The sequence below is a fragment of the Schistosoma haematobium genome, chromosome 3 (genome assembly GCF_000699445.3).
Source record: "Schistosoma haematobium chromosome 3, whole genome shotgun sequence".
Classification (NCBI taxonomy): Eukaryota; Metazoa; Platyhelminthes; class Trematoda; order Strigeidida; family Schistosomatidae; genus Schistosoma; species Schistosoma haematobium.
The window spans coordinates 30,380,678-30,402,684 of record NC_067198.1 but is presented as its reverse complement, the minus strand read 5'-3'; the positions used below and the strand labels follow the sequence as shown (position 1 = coordinate 30,402,684).

General features: G+C 33.1%; 1 protein-coding gene across 2 annotated transcripts; it reads left to right on the top strand.

Annotated features, from left to right (window-relative positions):
* Positions 1-571: 571 nt before the first annotated feature.
* On the top strand, positions 572-14,035 carry MS3_00005492 (uncharacterized protein). 2 transcript variants are annotated; one of them, XM_051213567.1, is made up of 8 exons: positions 572-816; positions 857-1,071; positions 1,118-1,393; positions 2,399-2,756; positions 4,281-4,615; positions 7,632-7,950; positions 10,093-10,430; positions 12,879-14,035. In XM_051213567.1, exons 2-5 carry the CDS (start codon positions 901-903, stop codon positions 4,298-4,300), a joined length of 825 nt encoding a protein of 274 aa, XP_051069558.1. In that variant the 5' UTR covers positions 572-816; positions 857-900; the 3' UTR covers positions 4,301-4,615; positions 7,632-7,950; positions 10,093-10,430; positions 12,879-14,035. The 2 variants fall into 2 exon arrangements, with proteins under 2 accessions (XP_051069558.1, XP_012797417.1); XM_012941963.2 differs by having other exon boundaries at positions 4,341-4,615; positions 12,879-13,385.
* The last annotated feature ends 7,972 nt before the right edge of the window (positions 14,036-22,007 follow it).

The window sequence follows — 22,007 nt, the reverse complement described above, 5'->3', positions numbered from 1 at the left end:
CATAATTTTCACCTCAATAGATCAGTACTACACCACAGTGATGTAAAACACCAGATGAGCTGTTAGTTTGGAGGGCACACGTAAACATACATAAACACTACTGTGGTAAAAAAAGTCTAAAAGTCAAAGGACCAGATGCTTACATTAAAACTTTCCGAGAACAGTAAATCAGAAAACATAAAGCTCCCAGTATGTAATAGTTGGAGGAATATTATATTTAAATGGAAGCAGAGACAGATAGACCAAAAAGAAATTAATTAACAACTCACCGGAAAAGAGGTTTCTCATGATGGTTGGTCTGGTTTACCTCCAACCTAAAGAGGACCTTCAGGTAGTAGAGTTAATTGCAAGTATGAAGATCGGGTGTTGTAATCACACGAAGCCATTAACTTCACTGACGTGTATACACCTACATAGATGTAAGCCGCAGAATCACTTTCTGATGAGCAAGGCTACTATTGTAAGTCTACTGAATAGTTCGTTTCGTCAGATTTATTAAATATCAAAACGTAAACATATCTCACATAAGCACGAATCAGTCGGTGCCTTTCGGATTTCAGAATCGGTTATACGTAATTTACGTTGTTTGTCTCAATTGTCTGCTACACATATTATTTGAATCTGTTTACTTGTTATTGCAGATATGTCTCGTATGTATTTCAGCTAATTAAACTTTTAGCTGTCAGTTTTCAAAATCATAATCCTCTTTCTGAAAACTAAGAAGATTGGCCCAGTGTCTTTGATGATGATATCATATCTGTCCGACGTTCAGATTCCTATCATACTAAACGTAGATTTGGTGATTGTGAAATATCAGTAATGCAAGAAGTCTAAATTGGTTTTGACATCTTAATAGACGTTGATAGTCAGATTCTATTTTGCATAGACACCAAAATTCGTATGGGTTGCTACAAGGAGAGCGTACTATGGCCTATTTCTGGCTACACTATAATGATTTGGATAGTCGACGAATTGATACATAATTACTATTTACTGAATTTGCTAAAATTATCACTACTTAAACTTACTCACAACAAAAAGTATCGCTTTAATATTGCCTTATCAGTCACAGTATGTCTTTTTGTTTTGGTAATCCAATTGCTAATTCAATTTTCAGAACCCTACAAAGTTTTGCAAAGAATTCATTATATGTAGTGAAAAAAATATATGCGCTTCCCTCAGGTGGGTCAAGGCATTTGAACACTTGGAAAAACCTGAAACAGCCCTGAACTTTGATTTTAATCAGTTCACTTCAGACAAAGCTTTTGAAATTTATTTGTTTGTTCCAACAACAATTCTCTACAAATTTGGGGACAACAGTTGTTCACCGGATAAAATAACACACTTTAGTACCAAGGCATCTGTTCACATCAGACTTATAGTTTCTGAAAAAGTAAGTTAACCTATTTTCTTCCATTTTTAACAACACTCAACTATGTTTAATTCAATACAAGTGACTGTATAGTTCACATTTGGAAGTTTGTGAATAAATAATTGATTATCAAAAGACAGGCACGTTTTAAAACTACGGCAGGTGTTCATATGAGCAGCCCTTAAGTCTTGTTAAATTTCATGTGAAATATCCTTATATATTATATTCAAATTGGAAAGTTAGATTATATAAATTAAATCACGGTGGTTGTTTTACATACAGTCAATGTTATTGTTACAAACCAACTTTTCGGACTATAGTAAGGCACCAGAAAGTCTCAAAGCGGTCTGATATTTCTCTTTTAAAAACATTAGGAACATTCCCTTGCACTCTACGTCAAACACGAAGTCTTTTTGCTTAAATCCAGGTTTTAAAATTACACTAGAAACTACTTCTGAAGATTCTGTCTGTTACCTTGACCTTGCAGTCTGAACAAAGGCGATTTTGAGCAACGACATCACTTCACTCATTTTAAAGAGACAGAGTTTCCAATAAACTTACTTATTCCAGCCGTATATACGGCTAATAGACCTGACTTTTTCTAATTCATCAAAATTACATTGCACTATGCTGCGTTTTATTGTGTGGGGACCCCATGCTTTGTTGCCCCAACTTTCACTCACACACAATTTAAAATTGTTGAAAGCAAAGTTGGAAAACAATAGAGAAACAAAAGACGTCGTTTTGTTTCAAATTTTGTCCTACAGCTAATTTTTCACGCTGAAGTAATCTCACAAAAAAGCGACACAAATATACCTTCAGACTTTCATACAGTTTTTATGTTGTGGTGTTTTTCACGTAACTATAAAACTTTCAGTCCAAAACGTCTGATTTTAATGGACATAGATTCATTCCCATAATTATTTTAATGTGTTGTTTTAATGGTACGGTTTCTGTTATTCTAATCACGAAGAACTCTAAGTACCATTGCATTTAATATCACTTCAATTTATCTTACTTTCACAGACTGGTGTTACCAAACATGTACCATTTTCTGAAACTGATGCCTTTGGAGTTGAAATCCTTAAAAGTATTTCTCAGTTAGCATCTGGAACATTTGCTATCGTTCGATTATGTTCATTTGTCAAAACATGCTCAAATGGCTGCACCACGTGGTTACTGGGCAAACACGAACGTGGTTCTAATCATATGAATACATCAAAACGATCCAAGGAAATACAAATTCATATGTTGTCATTTATTAATCATTCACAGCCCATTAAATTACCCTGTGGAAAAGTTTACGTTGTGAGTGATTCTATAGAGCATGAGCCTGTGTTAATGAAACCAACACTGTCAGCTTCTTCTGAATTTACTGATAGATGTAAGTAATAGTTAGTATATGTAAATAGAAATAGTTTCTATCTAAAAAACCGATGTTTAAAACGTTATCAAGCTGTTGGGAACAATTTTTCGTGGTCAAAAGAAAGATTGTTTTTGTTTGATACTTTAGCTGACAAATAATTGTATAATTTTCAATATTTGGGTAGAGTTTGGGTTCTGTATACTTTATTTCGATTATCAAAAGTCATTTAACTATTTTCATCTCGAAATTGTTATTTGGACCAAGCTATCACAATAAAGCAAAAGTAAAAATGGGTAATTTGTGTTGAGCACTTGTAATCTAAATAGTACACTTAGAAAGAATAAATACAAATTTTAGTCATGTTTTAACTGCTTTAAATATAACTTTTATGTAACTAAGGCTGCCATGTTCTATACCTACACCGTAATTCATGTAGTTGCAGAGCGTTTTTAAAACAATAAGCTCCACTTTGGCAAATCAAGTAAAAATTAACATCGAGTATTTATCGAAAGTCCGTGATTTACTCAAAACTGTTTTTGTTAGAACAAACTTATCTACCTTTATCAGCAAACATCTCTAGTGTGAAATCGAGTTGTTCCACACTACAGGTATCACTATCGTAGTATCCCTTTATAATCTTAAATAAATAACAGCAAGAAATATAATATTTTTTAGATATCTTGATTGATATTAAATTGAATTTCTGAAACCGCACAGCTTACGCTAATACAATTGCTTTGAAATAATGTTATAAGACATCTGAGAGCTCATCAAAAGATAACAGTATGAAACCAGATTAATCTGCCAAACGAGAATAGTTGAAGTCAGAAGTAAAGGTGTTCATTTAAATCGTCATATTTATAGCGTATGAGCTCGGAAGATTTTAGATCCATCCCTCTTCTAAGTTGTAAAAGCTTCAGCTTTCGGTCAAACAAAATGGGAACTACTATCCAAAACGTTTTAGAATTAAGTTAATAAATCTTTGATTTCTCCATAAACGTAACTAATTAAGTCGGAAGAGCATCGATCTCCTCAAATATATTAGTGAGTCAGAATATTTCCTACACAATATTTATAAACACTACGTACTCTTTACCAGTTTCACAATAAATGTGCCCAACGAAAGTTAGAAACAGGAAAAATAAATACAGTTGTTTTAAGAAATTATGCATATATGTATACGTGCTTTATTTTATCGAGACCTAATGTATTAAATATAACATTTTAAGCTTTTTATTGCACAATTACATTACCACGAGTCTGTCTATGTATTTTTAGATATAAACTCAATCAGTCCGAAACGTCAAAATGGTTTTTATAGTTAAATAGTATTTATATAGCGCTTTCTAAAGTCTTAATAAGCAAATCATTATGAATTTCGAATTTCATCAAAAAGAAACACTTACTATTTAGTTTCTTTCTATTTGCTAAAATGTCTGGCTAAATATATACTTTATATCGGATCTCTGAATACTGTGGAAAGCCTTAGAATGTGATATGAGGTCTATTTTGTCTCATTTTTTTCTGAACTCTATTCAATAGTAAACTTCAGCATCAAATAAAGTTTTCAAACACAGTTGATATTGTTGGCTCCTTTTAAAGATTTTAGACCACATACGTGCCCCAATTCTTTCAGTACCTCCGATTGTTGTATTCATCCTCATTTGTGGTCACGTGTATTTGTGAATGAAAAACTAGTAAATGATTTAAATCGTAGAATTTATGAATCAGCTAAAGACGAAGCGAACTCAAGAAAATGTTTATTTAACTGGTTTACTGATGATTACGGTCGAAAATCAAGTCTCCTTGACAACAAAAAGGTGCTAGCAAGGAGATCATCAGACGGTCATTACTACCTTGGGTCAGTTCAAACTGTCGTAAGTAACTTGTAAATCAGAAGTTTTTGTTCTTATTACCACTTTTTGTATTCTGTTGTGTTAATGCAGCGCAGCCAACTTCAATGTTTTTTTATTTAACTAATATTTTCAGAAATTTATTTAGATTACATGCACATCCGACATTTGACCAATGCACTTTATAAGAGTTACTAGGATAAAGCCAAAACCAGAGTTTTTTAATCTGAAGTGGATTGACTTGTCTCGTTGATATTTTTGACTGAGATTTTATGAATATTGGTACATCCAACTGATTAGTCCAAAATAAAACAGAATGCATGCCCGAAACTCGACTACTAGCGACATCTCATTTATTTCTTACTAAAATTACTTTTTTATTCTTTGCTATTTCACTGATTCCAGTAAACATTCAGTAAAACTAAGTCAAAGATCTTTTGAATTGATGAATATCAAAGTTAAGGAATTCCTTTTACATATGATAACTTCAGAAGTTCAAAATTTTCCAGTATTTATTTGTCAAAAATAACCAGAGTTACTAAAATAAGACTAGATTTGGGTCGTTCGGAAAATTAATATATTCTATGTCACTAATCATTCGATCTTTGCAAAGGACAATGTCAAGGTCCTTACTACTTGTATCGATACGCTAAGTACTATAAATTAAGTGTATGACTGTAAGACATTATATATGTGTTCTAATGTTGATGATTGAATTTGGTATTCCCAACCTTGAATTTAGAGAAGACCATCTTGTGTTATTCTGTCATATGTGGGTCAACATTCCATTGTTCCTGCTCTGATAGTAACCTTTCATGAATATGGAAGCACTTTTCCTTGAAAGCTATATGCCAATCTCACTATTATGCGGAGAGAGGAGTGACTGGTTTGATACTCAGCATACTTTCAATAACTTTGCCAATGACTGTAATAATTACTATGCTGTTATTCATGTCACTTTTGCAAATACTTTGGTCGTAAGTAGAGTTTACCTGTACATAAAATATACTTATCTGTAAATCCTGAAGAGGGAAAAGATTAAAACTGGATGGAAATAACTGGGCACAAACATTCTCGTATTTGGAATGGTTGATTACTTCTTTTTAGAAGATCAAATACATGAAGAAGATAGACAAAACAAACAAAAGATTATTTTTAGCATCTTAGAATTTAATAATTCCCCTATGAATATTATTGAAAATGTAGTAGTAGTTTGAATCAAATATTGTAGATTGGCACCGTAATTTACCCATACCTCCATGGTACAACGAAAGAACTTCAGAGTCTTAAAATAATATAGAATTAAAGCATACTACGAAACAGATAACGCCCTTTGAAATTGTCACATCTCAACAAAGAATAAAAGAATGGTAACTGCTAGAAGTTATTTATCGAATTTTATTACAAATCCTCCTATTGGATCACTATTAAGTAGCTAGATTATATGTATATTCATATTTCATAGGCTTTTATTTGATCTAATGACTTGTTACACGATTTACTACTCTCAAGTTGTTCTCAATATATTAGTTACAGTCTCTCACACTCTCAGTCACTTTTAACTTGATCCTGTATACTTGTTATTTTTTATTTTGTGGTACGATGAGGTTTGGTTTGCTTGTATATAAACTGTGTATGTCTGAAATACATGACTCATACAGTGGAAGATGAGATTGTGTTTTGGACTCAACAGACAGAGCAAGGAAAGAAGAACCAACAAGGACTCAGAGTTGATCCTAGGCTACTCGTACTGCTTAACGCGTCATTGGTATGACACAATCCCAAAGTCATATGAGTCTGTTTTCTAATTGGCGATTTAGTCACGTGATATTTGATGGGGTAAAAGACATAACAAAATGCTATAGTTTATATAAAAGGTAAAATCATCTTTTTGTAAACATAGAATTGCGTCTACGAATTAGGATGTGTCGACTGTGATGCCTTCTGTATTGAAGAGTCATTTCGTGAAATCTTGATTCGAGTCAAAGGTCCTAGGTACACAAAAAACCACCTAATAATCCTGTAAAACTTGAAAGACTCCTAATTAGATCACGAATAGCAGTGGATGCCATCTTCAATAACCATCGTGATGATATCAAAATAATATTAAAAGACTGTCCACTTACAAGGAAAGGCGAGTAGCTGAAGCTTTTCATGTATTGTTATATCGTACTGGCCTCGGTCGAAAAAAACATCTTACTATCCATCCTACTTTAACCATCTATCCGAGCTACTATTTCCAATTCTATCTACATCTCATACTATCATCATACATACTCAACTCTACCTTTTCACATGACAAATGTAGCATTTTCCACACCCAATAACATAAACCTAAATACACAACTATGTCTTGATAAATAAACTTGGTCGGAGTGATATGAGATTGAGTTGGTCAAATCTGTTTTTCATTGGTCGTACTAAATATTCCTCTGAACTATCTAAAAAAGTCCTAATTTGACTTATTTATCTATATGTTCGCTGAAGAGGTGTCTTACATTTAATCACGAAACGTCAGAAAATATGAATTTTTTGCTCGTCTAAATCTTATAAATACGTCTTTTATTATCAAAAATCTACCCAATGCTCTATTTATTAGAAATTATCAAGTCAAACCTCAATTATGATACCTAGGTTGACTATAGAGTTTAGATTTTGATGACTGTTCGCAAAAACAGTTTGTTAAGATAATTAGAATTTTTTGTTATATCCCAATAAGTAGAAAAGTTGTATTTCTGACGTTTCATGACTTAATGGTAACCACTTCTTTCTACTCAGTGCTCAATTTATTTGAATCTATCAAGTTTAACCCTGGCATTAATACCTACAAACTCATTGAGTTTGTTAAGATGTTTCGTTCACATTATTTCCCGTTCATATACTATCTACTTGACCATTTGTTCTTAGGTTCTAGGCACCACGATTAGACTCTCTTAAACAATATAAAAACTTATGAAAAAAACACTGAAAATAAGGATTAGCACACTTATTTTCCCCATAAGTTATTCTACACATTCGATCTATTGTGTTATTTTTTCAGAAATCCCATCTACCTGTGGATCAAGTTTTTATACGATTCGGTCCTATACACAATTTAACAAGCTTTGATTTGCGAAAATCCAGATCAACTACCTCGAATTCGGATACATTTCATTATGAATGGCTTGATATAACAGAAATCATTGACTTAGAGCACGCTATCAGACACTCAATTGAACCAGGTGATTGTGTTCTTGTACCCTACAGTTGGCCCTTTCCAAAGTGTCCCATCCTTAATGTGGAAAAACCATCTAGTTTTGAGAATCTCCGTTACTATGCAGCTATCGTAGTTTCTGGTCGAGAACAAAGAGCTGACAAGTGTAGGTTCCATTTTACTTTTATTTCTTCAAACATGTGTAGGGATTCAGTATGATTTTATCCACTTCACTGTGCATTTGACATACGTTTTTCAACTCACATTAAATTAAGATTACAAAAACGTTTCTCAACAAATTCATTGTTACGTCTTAGTTGAATACATGCGGTCGACAAGAAATCGTAGGCCTAGGCTTCGTGCAAGTTAGCACATATCACAACAGGGTTTCTGAAGTATCGAATGAACTGATGCTTCCCTTTGATGTACCATTCAGCTTCAAGATCAGAGACGTTGCTGCTAAGCTACTTTACTCATTTGCGAATCAGAGTCGAGTTAGAAAATGACCAGTTAATTGCTGTCGGTTCTTTTTGAGGCTTTGATATCTAATTACTCATTAGGCGTACTAGCAGTATAAGCTGCTATCACATATAAACTAAATAAATCCTGTTCTATAACGCTGATTTTCAATCTAATGTTCATAACTGTTACTAAATCACATATGTGTTACTTTACTACTTTTGTGAATAAAGTCGATTTTATATTGTAGCAATATTTCAGTGAACACATGAATACATTTTTTAAGTTTTCAAGTTAATTCATAATTAAATGTTTCTACCAGTAAAAGTAGGGCATCGTGAAGTACAGAAATTTTCTAAGGATTTTGATATGTTACACAGATTCTTATTGTTAAGTTAGACGTAAATGGGGTACATCTATCTTATGAATGTTCCTTGTTTCAGTGCAGTCCACCGTTTCGGTTAGCTATAGTATAACGACCAGATCTTATATCACAAATACATTTTTAGGTTAACTCAGCTTTATGTAAGGCTAGCTGTAAAATAGATACAATAATCAACTATGCAATACTAAAAGTGCAAATTTAGAAAAACAGTGTAGGTGTTAGTACTGAATAACTGTCTTAAATTATTCACTTAGCAATTAAACTTTGATGATAATACTTAATCGAACAAGAATTTACATTTTAGTTGCATGACCACCATAAATCTTTAAGCATACACACCTAGTTATGAAGCGATATTGTCTAACTAGTTAGGTTACCTATTTCATATCACTGTTATCAAATTTCAGTATGCACAAAATTCAATAAAATATATCCCGACACTTTCAAACAATAAGAAGTCTCTAAACAACTAACTATACTAAATACTCTTTAGAATTCTATTGATACAAGCCTTATCGAAATGTTCTCGTCAAGAAACCTAGATCAATAAAACGTAATTAGTATTGATACAAAAATCAATACCTACCAATATGCACTCTTCTGCTGCCAGGGTGATATTGATTTAGGTACATTAACAAACTTTTTCACTTTTTTTATAAAGTGCTTTGTAAAGATAAATATTTATCCATTTTGTAACTATAAAATGTGTGATTTACGTTGATTAATGAAACATTTCCTGACAAATTTATATTGGAAATACAATAAGTTTTAGATTAGAACTTCTCGACTTAGTATTTCCGTAACTAGCAAGTTTATAAGTTCCTAATCATTGCTAACTGATTTCTAGATAGTTGGACACTGACCTTATTAATACTTGACTTAATATCACGATCTGAAAAAGTTCTAGAAAATGAAACTCTAAAGAAAAAGTAATTGATACATGTCGCTACACACGATAGAGATACTAAGAAAAAAGGCGAAGGAATATTTTGTAAATATTTGGTCGAAAGCTATATATGAAACTGAAATGAATTGGTTATTAGATTGCATCGGAAAACAGATCAAACTTCAAACTATCAAAGCTAACATCATGATTAACTGATAACCAATGCTTTAGAAATCTGATCAAACGAGCTTTATCCGATGCACATCACAACATATTAATTTGACTTAGTGAAATAAATTTCATGTAGTATGTAACTGTAACCCCTTAAATTTTCAAAAAGTTTCCAGTGAAAGATGATATAAAATTAGCTATTTTTTATTATATTCAAACTAGATAGGTAAGTGTCATTCATTACAGCATACAAGGAAGAATGTTCATGTTAAAAGAATTAAAGATTATTTTTATCAACAGTTTTATCGATCCACTTCTGTCTGACTGTTTTTATTTAATTTAAATAGATTTCTAAAAAGTGCAACTGTTTTGATCATTATATTCACTTGTTTATTTTTTGTTTAAAGTAACTAAAACTAAAAATTTCACAGATGATCAAAAACTTTTGGTTGAATTAGCTAGTTCGAACACTCGTGTTGGTCATATTTATGTTCCAAAGCAAAAAGCTGTTTGGATTTCACCGAATACTTATCAACGAATTGTGTTAGAACAATATATGACACCAGAATGCAGGAAATGGTTAAAAAATAAAACATTTCTTCCAAATAGTTATCCATTTCAATCAGCTCCAGGTTATCCTGCTGATGGATTTGGTAGATTTAAATCATATAAAAATAGCCTTCAGTCAGATTTACACATTCAACCGTTGACTTTTCAACAGTTCAGACATGGAGCGGATGTTCAAGTAAGAGAGTATCATTCACTATTTCTTTTGTAGTCCAAATCAATAGTGCTTTCCTTTCGTAAAAACCGTTACATTTATTTCAAAATTAAACATGTACAAATGTTAAATTCTGTTAAAATTAGATGATGGGAAACATTCGTTGCTTAAATAGAAGTCTTTAAAATTTACCTCATTTTCTAGCTAGATGGTTTATTTGTTAAGGTTTGGTTGCATTTATTTATAAAATCGTCAACACACACTTTTCAAAGAAATGAGCTATAAGAACTTTTCTCTCTAAGAAATTAACATTATATTTGGTTAACATGGAATTTCTTTAGTACTTTCTCGTATCGTCGCCTCTGACTTGATATATATTTTAATTCCCTTATGCTCCAATTCGAAATCAAACCTTGTAGTTATTTTCCCTTAATTCTATCGAGTGATAGAGTGGGTTTGTTTGGATAGATCTATTGATCACTTAGTGTTCTGTCTACCAAATTTATAGTTCTATCTCAACGTTTGTGTTCCCTGTCTCTCAATCAACACCAGAATGCTTTAAAATCTCTGTCAAATCTCGATACGTTGTAGAATAATTTTGAGAACTGAAAATAGATTTGTACTGTAATCTGACTTGTGATCGATTTAGTAATCATTCGAGGTCATTTTTGGTTTTAACCCTCACTTACGATATATCCGCAAGTCATCATGAAATTATTTGAAATTTGTCCCAAAGACTCAGTAAGTCCTTATGTTATTTGGTCTGGAAATTTTACTACCTATCCTTAAAGAGAAGTGCAATACTCGAGACTACTGTGTTTACTTGAAATTACAAATCGAAAGGCAATAAAAATTTTTCCGATTTCTAGTTTTCTTTCCGGTTTAGAGAAGGAATATAACTGTTATTCTTGTCGCTTAAGATTCTCAATTATTTCGCGATTTTTATTGCCATTTGGGAACGTACCACGTTTTTAACATTATTTTTAAAAAACAGTGAAGATTATGGAATGTTTGATCATTTTTATCACTTTCATATCAGACTCTTTACTTGAGTAAGTATATGTCTCAGTTATGACAATAACTGTAATCGACTCATACTATTGATCTTAAATTGAGTTACAGAATATTGAAAATAAGGCAACACTGGAATGACAAAATACACTAGATCAATAAAATGTGAATCATGTAGAAATTAAAGAAAATAAGATTAAAATAGATTCTAACCATCCACATAATATTTTTTGTGTGAATTAACCTAGTATCTTGTAATGTATGGTGAAATCTTCTAAGACGTTTAGGAAATAGATGTGGACTTTTCTTTGCATTACACTCTGGCTTATTAAATGTTGGAATAAATTTATTTTCTTTTTACAATCTAACAATATATCATAGCAGATAAACTACGATCACAGTTTAAGTAATCAATTTCTGACTTCCACATTAGTACACTAACCTGTGTTCGGGGAGTTATTGACTTAATTGTCTTATCATGCCATTATTCTGACTTACTGTAAAATAAATGGATATGTCAGTATGGGGGTTGTGGAGATTGTTAAGTTTTGGTTGAGATCATGAATTAATTGATGTTAGACCACTGTTGGAAACCTGGAAGCACTGGACGGCCGTTTCGTCCCATTGTGGGACTCCTCAGCAGTGCGCATCCACGATCCCACGAGCGGGATTCGAACCCAGGGCCTTCGGTCTCGCGCGCGAAACTACCACCATTGGATGCCGGCTCTGTGGTTCAGTTGGTTAAGCGTTCGCGCGCGGGACCGAAGGTCCTGGGTTCGAATTCCGCTCGTGGGACCGTGGATGCGCACTGCTGAGGAGTCCCACAATAGGACGAAACGGCCGTCCAGTGCTTCCAGGTTTCCAACGGTGGTCTAACATCAATTAATTCATGATCTCAACCAAAATGGATATGTGCAAGAATGTGTAACACTTATTTTTGCAGAGTTGCATATTAATCTTCATTGTGACTTTTTGTGAGAAACTTCCTTTATTTTAATCACTTTCGATTAATGAAATAATCAGTGCTGAATTTCATCAACAAATTAAAACTGGGAAAGCCAGTAGAAAGTGTAACGGCTTATCACTAATAATTTTAATAAAACTCGACATTCATTCGGGAATCCGACGTCATTGGTACATAGGATTTACATGTCATTATCGATTATTCTTACTATTTTCTTAAAATTCTTAAGCTCACATAATGCCGTTATGTTTTGTTTGGTGCACAACAATAACGATTTATACACCCAGTCCCCTTTATTATTTTAAAGAGAGCAAGAACAAAGACTGGTGCAGAATAATATGAATTCATTTTATTTCGTTAGGTTCTCATCAGCTGCTTACAACCTAAAATATATTCATATTATTCTGCACCAATATTTGTTCTTGCTCTCTTTAAAATAACGATTTATTGCCGTTTCTAACCATATATCAATATTTTTCTGATTACTGAAATTTCAGTTTGAATATTGTCCATCACTTCAATGTTGGCCTCTCTATTCAGTCGTGAATGATTTATTACCAGTAACTAATGGGTGCCCCGTTTGGTGTGATAACGAAACAACAAGCAAAAATTTAATAAAATTACCCACTAGTAAAGTTTCAAATAATCATTTTCAGTCATCTGGACCGAACTGCGAACAGAATTTTGAGCCTAAATTAGTGTATAGGTCACGCAACAAACATTATCAATTAAGGTAAAGAGAGAAATAATTTTGCTTATGATAATTTGTTTATTATTCCAACTTTACTTTTAGATATTTCTATCTAGTTTAACACTATTATGTTTTTAAAATAATCTTGTACTGAAATACAAATGAAAGTTGACTATTATTCCATAAACTATTTATTAAACTTACGTCCGAGAATTAGTTCTTTCTGTTTTCTATTGAATATCAAGAATACTCTTAAACACTTATTGTATTTATAGATGTTTCTACATGTTAAAACATTTGTTTGTTTTTGTAGTATGCCTTTTGTGTTAGTGAATTTGAAATAAGAAGGTAATCAACAACTAAAATGTATACGTTTAGCGTACATCTTCGGTGGCTCATGATCTGACTCCCTGTTTGAATGAACAAATGAATGTGCTATGAATATAAATCTTTCACTTAATTTCGTATATTACATCAAGGTTAACCTCGTGTGAGTGAAGGCGGCAATAAAAAGTCAAATACGGATTCAGTTGGATGAATTTATTTCATACACTCGTTTATTCAGATAGCATTAAGATGGGAAGCGGGAAAGCTAAGCGATGGTAAGCTTGCCAACTCGACTTAATAAAGGGTGACTCATCATTTATAGATGGATATAAAACTAAGTTTAAAACATGTGATGGATAGAGTAAGCAATACACATATATATAAAAATAATCAAGTTTATAAGCGAATAATTGATAAAGTCAAAAGATGTGTGGGCAACGAATGAAGAACAAATTAATTATTTTGTCCAAAAGCCATAATAACACGTATAGGCGTTACACATTACTAGGCTCTATGCTTAACAGTTACTTCTTCACTAAGTATGATTATTTTTATCTTAATTAGGCAAACATGCTCTAAATTAATATGGTAGTACGATTGTATTACTCTTAAAAACGATATATTTTACAAATGGTTGATCGTTTTTGTCCCTAAAATACCACCGCACATGTATTTAATTTGGGATAGGACATACCCTAAACTTTACTTGTATGACATCCCTAATCAACACTTCACAGAATAGGTTTACTGAGTCATAAAATTTACAGTCTCTTAGGCTCTCTCCATCATTTTGAAATTAGAATATTTTCTATTCGGAATAATCGATTTTCACATGGAATGCCTTAAGAAATCCAAAAGGATTACCTTCTATTCAGAATTAAAGGGATGACAAATGCAACCATATTCCTAGTTTGTAACTAAATAAAAATTAAAAAGGATTGTTTCACATGTGTGAAACCTTAAATAGGTCATTTGCTTATTACCTAATCCAGCATAAATAAACTTTTTCTATCGTTTTTGATGGCAGAATCTAGTTTCAGAAAACAAAATTATTCTTTCTCTTCATGAAGTTCACTACCAGTAATTTATTTTATTGGTAAGGCAATACCTAGATTTGTACAACATTCAAGGTACGTTTTATTAGAATACAGTTACCACTTATGTTCACTACAGGTAAGAATTCTGTAAGATTTATTATTAAACTCTACAACACGTCATTAAGTCTCTCTAAAAATAAATAAATTTAACACAGTTAAATCTCCGTAGAAAACATTAGTCTGGAGCATAATACAGTTACTTATATATATATATATATATTACTCCAACTCCCTAAAACAAGTTTTTGATTGAAATCATAAACCAATTGATGTTAGATCACCGCTGAAAACCTGGAAGCACTGGACGGCAATTTCGTCCTACTGTGGGACTCCTCAGCAGTGCACATCCACGATCTCACTCTCGGGATTCGAACCAAGGGTCCTCAGTCTCACACGTGAACGCTTATTCTCTAAACCACTGAGCCGGCATCCAGTGGTGTTAATGTCTAACCTCAACCAATCCACGAAATTGCTTGACCATCTTCCATTGTACTGAGGCAGATACCTGTCTCTACCCAACACGGATTAGCTCCACTGGTATATACGATCTTATGACTCACTGCATATTTTAAATGATCTACATAAGATTTTAAAGGACAACAAATGCTGATATTGTGAGTTAATTTTTATCATACAACCTAAATGTGTTCTCACTATGTATGTCGCCAGTTTGGCCGTGTTCTAAACAAATTACATAAACAGTATTTTGTTACTACTATGGTGATCCTTTGTTTGTAATATCCATGGCTAAAAAATAGTAACAATGTTAGTGTATGGTAATTATTCCAGGGTCATGTTGTTAATTTATTCATAATTAAATGCAAGAAATATCAAGGAGACGTATATAATATAATATAATATAATATAACACGCAGAATGAAACTAGTTGTTAACGGAACAATAAAGGACTTACAAATGATCCTACATAACTAAACAACAAAAGTTGTAGTGAGACCAAAGACATAAAACGTTTATCATTTAATTTGTAAAATTCTTCATTGCATTTTAGATAAATTTCAATAGTTTGTTATTTTGTATTTCAGTAAAACAGTGATTTTTAGTGAGAAACTATTCTTATTCCCCCATATGTTGTTGCGCCAAAGTTTTAATGAAGCCAATACATATTATATAGGAACGTTTGTCTAAGCTTGAATGAACAGTTTCATTGTAATTGGGTGCTTAGTTAATGTAAAACATTAGGGAAGAGAAATATATTTGTAAAGTCTCAGCAACTAAATTTTAAGTAGATCCAAAGGTTCTCCCTACAGTCTGGTTTAAGATTTTTCCAAGTAAATGTAGTCAAACATTCTAAAGAATGTTGACAAGATTGGATGGCCTACTTAGTATACAGTTAACCGGAGAACGATATACTTATTTATATTCGATGACTTTGATGTTTGACTATATTTCCTTGAAAAAAGCTTGAACTAGATTGTAGAGAGAAACATTGAATTTACTTAAAATCCACTTGCTGAGATTTTACAAATATATTTTTCCTCCTTAATGCGATATACACTATTGTTTGAATTTAGTTTTATTATACGTGAATCTAATGAAAGCATTTCAAATGAACTAACCGTTACGTTAGCTACAAAACGCCATAGTGCGCCTGATAAAAATCATAAAATGAAAGCAAAATTGTAGTGAATTGTAACAAGAAAAGAAATCTATCTGTTTACAACCTTGGGATTTTCAATATGTCATCTTACAGATTAATAATAACGCTTTGTTAGCAAAATAACAACTCAGTACCTAAACTATACTTTCTAGCTCCACACATTTTTTCGACAGTACATCTTTCTGAATTGCAAGGAAACTAATTCAAGTTTCAACTTGATAAAATAATGTCGGAGATATACGAATGTGACAAGTGCTATACCGCAAATTAATTACCGATTCCCATGAGACACATTCTTTAATTCCCTTTCATCAACCATCATATTTTATAAACCGTTTAGAACAACCAGTAATTTACAACAGAATTTAGTTAATAATAATAATATGTAGTTAAAATGTAAGTTGAAAGTAAACTACTGAGATTAAAATTTAATTTACAAATGAAAAGTGGAATATTTTTTGTCCATAAAAGTGATTGAATGTAAGGTCAATTTTTCTGCTACTGTTCAGTTCAATAATGTTGTAATTTAAGGTAAATCAAATAACCTTGATTAACTAAGGAATAAGATGTTTAAATCGATAAGTAATCTCATGCTAATGAAATCGGGAAGTTATTTTCTAAGCGTACAACATCAGAATGAGAATAATGTGACAATCAAAATAACAGACATCGGAATAATTAAATGTCATTTGATCTGCATATATGATGGTTGGTGGAAAGTTGACTAAAAACTACTTGAAAGTCATAATAAGCGGTTATTCGCCTTTGTTTACTTCTACATATTTCCAAACTTCGTGAATATAAAACAGTATTATGGGACTGTAGGTATTATAACCAAGGTTTGACTTGATAACTTCGAATAAATTGAGAGTTGGGTAGATTGTTATAAATAAATTAATATATTTGTAATAATGTATTATGGGACATGTACAATTTCAATTAATACTTTCAACTTGTTTCTTTATAAGATTTCATTTCGCTTTATATAGTATTGTTAACGTGTTCCCATGAATATTAAATAAAACAGGCAACTTAATGTAAATTTATATCACATTTTCATGTCCTAGTCTACATCAGGTACTTTTGTCTTGCGCCTTTTACCTCCAATATCTGATACTTGAAACTTATCTGATATCACTAGACAACAGTTAACAGGATGATTTATTTTTTAATCAATTAAATCTCATAGAAAATGATGGGATGGTGCAAGATCGTTTTCCAGAAGTAATCTACAAAAACAATTGCTTTTATAATCTGGATTATTTATCTGATTTGCAAACATAGTGTAACATTTACTCAAGTGTTCAGCTGTCTGATTACCATAATAAAATAGGTTCGTATTAAAATTAGGAAGTTTGTTTTTACAATGTCAAACACTTTTTAATAATATTACCCTAGTTACTAATTTATTCATTTGTCTAATTAGTAACAAATATTTATTACATTTTCTTATCGCTTATAATCTGGACTGAATAAATTGAATATTCATGTGATCGTTGTAACAATATTCAATCATTTTACTATGCCTACCTAACCCAATCTACACCAAAGTTTGGTTGTATAATTAAAAGTACTGTTGTTGAAGTCTTCAGTCTAATGATTGTCATCGACTCTGAGTCGAAGATTCCGAATTTAGGATAATAAAACGTAATCAATACATTAGCAATCATACAATAAATGTAGTTTCTGTTACTTAAAAACAGCGGGACAACCAAATGCTGATCTTTGAACTATCTTTAAACTGAGAGTAAATAATAAGTTGACCAAAGGAATTTTAAAAGGTTCTCAACAAAAATGAACACTCTGCTGTTATGTGGGATGATTAATTAATCCTTTGGCACTTGAAAAAATCGGTGATATAAAATGGACCGTTATTCAGTTCATGTCTTAGACGAAGTTTGGTGACAACATGACTTTTCTGTTGATGCGAATTACTGATAGAAGTAGTGGACTTCTTGAAATGGCATTGTTGTGACGGGTGGGACTGCAGGTTTTGATAAGCAGCGTATTTATTGATCGATTCGGTGACAGTGACACGGAAAACACATACGGACAACCTAGTGCCCTGATTGGCCCTGCTTCGCTATCTGTCCCAGCCAGTTGAGTCAAGAACACAAGTCACAGCCTCTGAGTTATGAATCATTGTATTTCAGACATACTCTATTTATATACCAAACAAACAAACCACACCGTACCATAAAATAGAGAACAACATTTACACAATATTTAACAAGTGAAATAAACATCGACCAATAGGAAATGTACATTTAAGGTCCAAGGCCACCGTAGACTTAACACGATAATTATTGGTATATTTTTCTTCAGCATCCATAACACCTCCCCTTTTTTGAAAGATCCGGATTTTAAATTTTTCTGCGTCCGTCCTCCCCCGCGAAATAACGTTGGGTCCTCATATACCCAAGTAACAGTTAGTCTGACTCTATTTAAAGCATATTTCGCGTTTCCTTTCGAAACTATACAACAAACCTCTCCATCAATATTTAGTTTTCCTCCAGATGCACTGTGAGCCAACTGGGTTGTTGGGAGCACCTGTGGCTTACCGATAAGATTCCAAGTTCTCCGACTAATAAGTGTGATGTCAAAAGCGGTGTCGAGTTGCAGGCGGGCACGCTTTTTATTTATATCCAAGTTTACATACTTTCTTTGGTGGCAAATTCGTGCTCGATTATGTGATACCAATATTTTGTTAGTTCGAGCACTAAATCTGTATTTCTTCGAGTAGGGTTTCAAAGAATGTCGTTTATGGGTTCTTTTTCGGCAGCAGTTTTCTTTATGTCCCTTGCGATGACACTTGCTACAACAATGTTCTTTATATGGGCAGAATCTTTTATAATGCCAACCACCACAAGACCAACATGGAGATGAAGGCTGATTATCTGTGTGCGATACCTTTCTTGAGCGAGAATCGTTCTTTCCGCTTACAGCACGAACATATGGCAACTGGCCATTATTTTCGACCATCGAAGTGTCATGCTTTAGGTTTACCAATCTCTGGCACTCTGTGGTTACTTCTCGTAGTGTCATATTCGGACATTGTTCAATTTTACTCAAAATCCTAGTTCTAATATCGGCATCTTCGGGAGATTGGAGGCTGCACACAAATACGAGACACTTAAACTGGTCTTCTGTCATTGCTGATAGTTTGAAGCGCTCACATTCACGGTTTACTAAACCCGCATGCTTCACCCAGTCATCATCACCTGCTTTTGTCATCTTGAGACATTGATAACGAACATTAAACAAGGATGACTGTTCGGCAAAGATTTGCGACAAAATTTCAATCGTTGCATCAAAGGAAAAATCTCTTGGATTGTTTGGAAGGATAAATTTACTGTAACGTTCATGTTCAACAGTTCCAAGTTTTCGCAAGAGCATTCTGACCTTAGAGGCGTCATCAAGTTTTTTGAGGTCGACCTTGAACAAATCTTCATATTTGTTGAACCAAGTTTCAAAAGTAATGCCAGCTGAACCATCAAAATTAAATTCATGGATAGAATTAACAATCTGGTCAACATGAGATTTGAAGGGATCATCTGTAGCTTCTTTTTGATCCAGGTTCATTTTCTGAGTTAGCATCTCTATCATGCGCATCTGGAACTGTTCAAAACGTTTTTCTTGGCATTCCAATAAGGCTTCAAATTGTTCAAAGGTAAATGACATATTGATACAATAACCCGTCGCCAGATGTTATATCTTGAAAGGTTGATTTTTCTTGATACTACCGCGTATAACAGAGCACTAGAACACCAAAACCCTTCCAAGTCGCAGTAAGAAGACAGAAGACTAACGAAAGGAATATTATTCCAAACAGTGTCCATAACTTGTTGGAAGATTGAAGGGGCGGTATATATAAACTTCAGGAGCACGCTTAAGATAGATCTGGAAATTTCTGTCTCATTAGTTACAAGCAGTACAAACGTTTATTCTGTAACTATTTCCAACGTATTCTCAACGTAAGTAAATGATGCATCTTCCAATTTTGGTATCGAAATATTAAAACTTTGATAAGTATTATAATAATGAATTATTTATCTCTTGAACAAGAGTCAATATTGATCAAGTAAGAGTTTGTGTTTTCTCTCGTTCCAGTTTAAACTTTCATTTCGTTTATGTAAAATCATAACTCAGACATTATAATGTGTATTGACAATTTGTGTGGATAAGGCACAATCTCTCGACTCCTACTTCTCATACAATTTATTTACGGACTCTGAAGACAGTGATTTTGAGATTAAGAGGGAATTCTCGAGTCCTACGAAAATCTTGTTTTTGAAGAGGACTTGACTAGCACATACTATCAGGCCGCGGAAACCTTGTTAGACCATTAAATACCTCCTCCCGTAAAGGTTAGGCATTGAAGAGTTATTTTTATCGTCTATTACACAACAAGGAAATTAGGTGGTCTTGTGAGCTTTGTCAATTTTGAATGAAAAACGCATTCCACCATTCAATAGACAAGAATGGAAATTTTAGTGTTTCATAAAATAAGGAAGTGTACAACTAACGTGTCGTAAAGATGATTTTCTTTTAGATACAGGTTGTTGGTTGACTAGAGCGCTAACTTTTGGACTCTACGAACCCCATTTCAGTACGGGTGAGGACAAAGTGTTAATGACCAACGACTGTAGTGACTTGTTTTTATCACGAGAACACGATTGGTTTAATGAAAGCAATTATTATTATAACCAATTGTACCAGTGACTGTTTAATGTGCTCTTTGTTTAACTGTGCTAAAATCATCCATTGTACTCACTTTGATTGTGACCTCGCGCGAATTCGGTTACGCTCTGTAACCAAGCTTGTATCCTGTCACGATCTCGGTATCCTTTCGATACCACGAGATCGCCAGCAAATATATCTCGACTTAGTCCATTAACTGCCTTCTGATATTTCTCTTCCGGGGGATTTTATGGATATCCTGGCGCGCGTTCTTTTGTAGTGGTGTTCATAGTAATCTTGGGCTCGGCACCACGCTACTGAGTAGTTACGTCCTATACACCCAATATTTCCTAGATTGTACCATCATTACACTTTTCGTCAATAAAAAGAACATGACCTAAGCTTTGAGATGTTCTAGTTGTCCCGTTGTATTGACACTCTGCAGCCAACAAAGCACATATTCATGGGGTTCCACTTTAAAACAATGAACACTCCTACTCCGCAACTTCACAACTTTGTGTTCACTTACGTGGTCACTTAGAAAACACCTTTCTTATAGCCCTTCTTTACCCTAGTAAGTATAAGGCCTTCTAGGAAAGTGTTCAAAGAAGGGAAACTAAACTGTCTGTCAGATGAAAAATAATATTTGCTTAACTGCGATGTTTGGATGAACTAATGATTCCGTTGTACTTGTTGAATGCTTGATTTGGATTTCTAAATACAGTACATTCGTTTGTGCTTATCTAGTACTTCTTGATTCAATTGCGTTATTTCTGGGACTCTTAGTTCGTGTTACAATTCAAATAGTTCAAAACATTATATTGGCGTCGCGAGCAGGATCCTGTGATGGAACGGTTGGATAGACATTCAGATTTTGATGCTTTTGAGGATTACTTTGAAAGGTTCGAAATCTGGGCTACGACCAAGGAAGATGATGAGGATGTTAATATTATAGCACATTTCCTCACATTCATCGTAAAAGAAGCATATAGCTTTTTAAAAACTCTGGCTTTACGGGAAAAGCCTATCTCGCTTTCTTATACAACTCTTAAGGATCTACTGCTAGACTATGTTAATTACACAAATTTCGAATGCGGTAAAGGAGGAAGATCTCGTAAAATGATTCATGAGGATATAAAAATTTCCACTACATTACTACGTCATCCCAACCCAGTGCATACTCAAGGTTATTGTTATGACCTTGGATGTCTGA

Excerpts from the sequence above, each read along its gene's own strand:
- MS3_00005492 (XM_012941963.2), top strand. The coding sequence starts at position 901 with ATGGGTTGCTACAAGGAGAGCGTACTATGGCCTATTTCTGGCTACACT. Across the intron at positions 4,616-7,631 it reads TTGGGTCAGTTCAAACTGTC|AAATCCCATCTACCTGTGGA; the intron begins GTAAGTAACTTG and ends TTATTTTTTCAG. Across the intron at positions 10,431-12,878 it reads GACATGGAGCGGATGTTCAA|TTTGAATATTGTCCATCACT; the intron begins GTAAGAGAGTAT and ends CTGAAATTTCAG.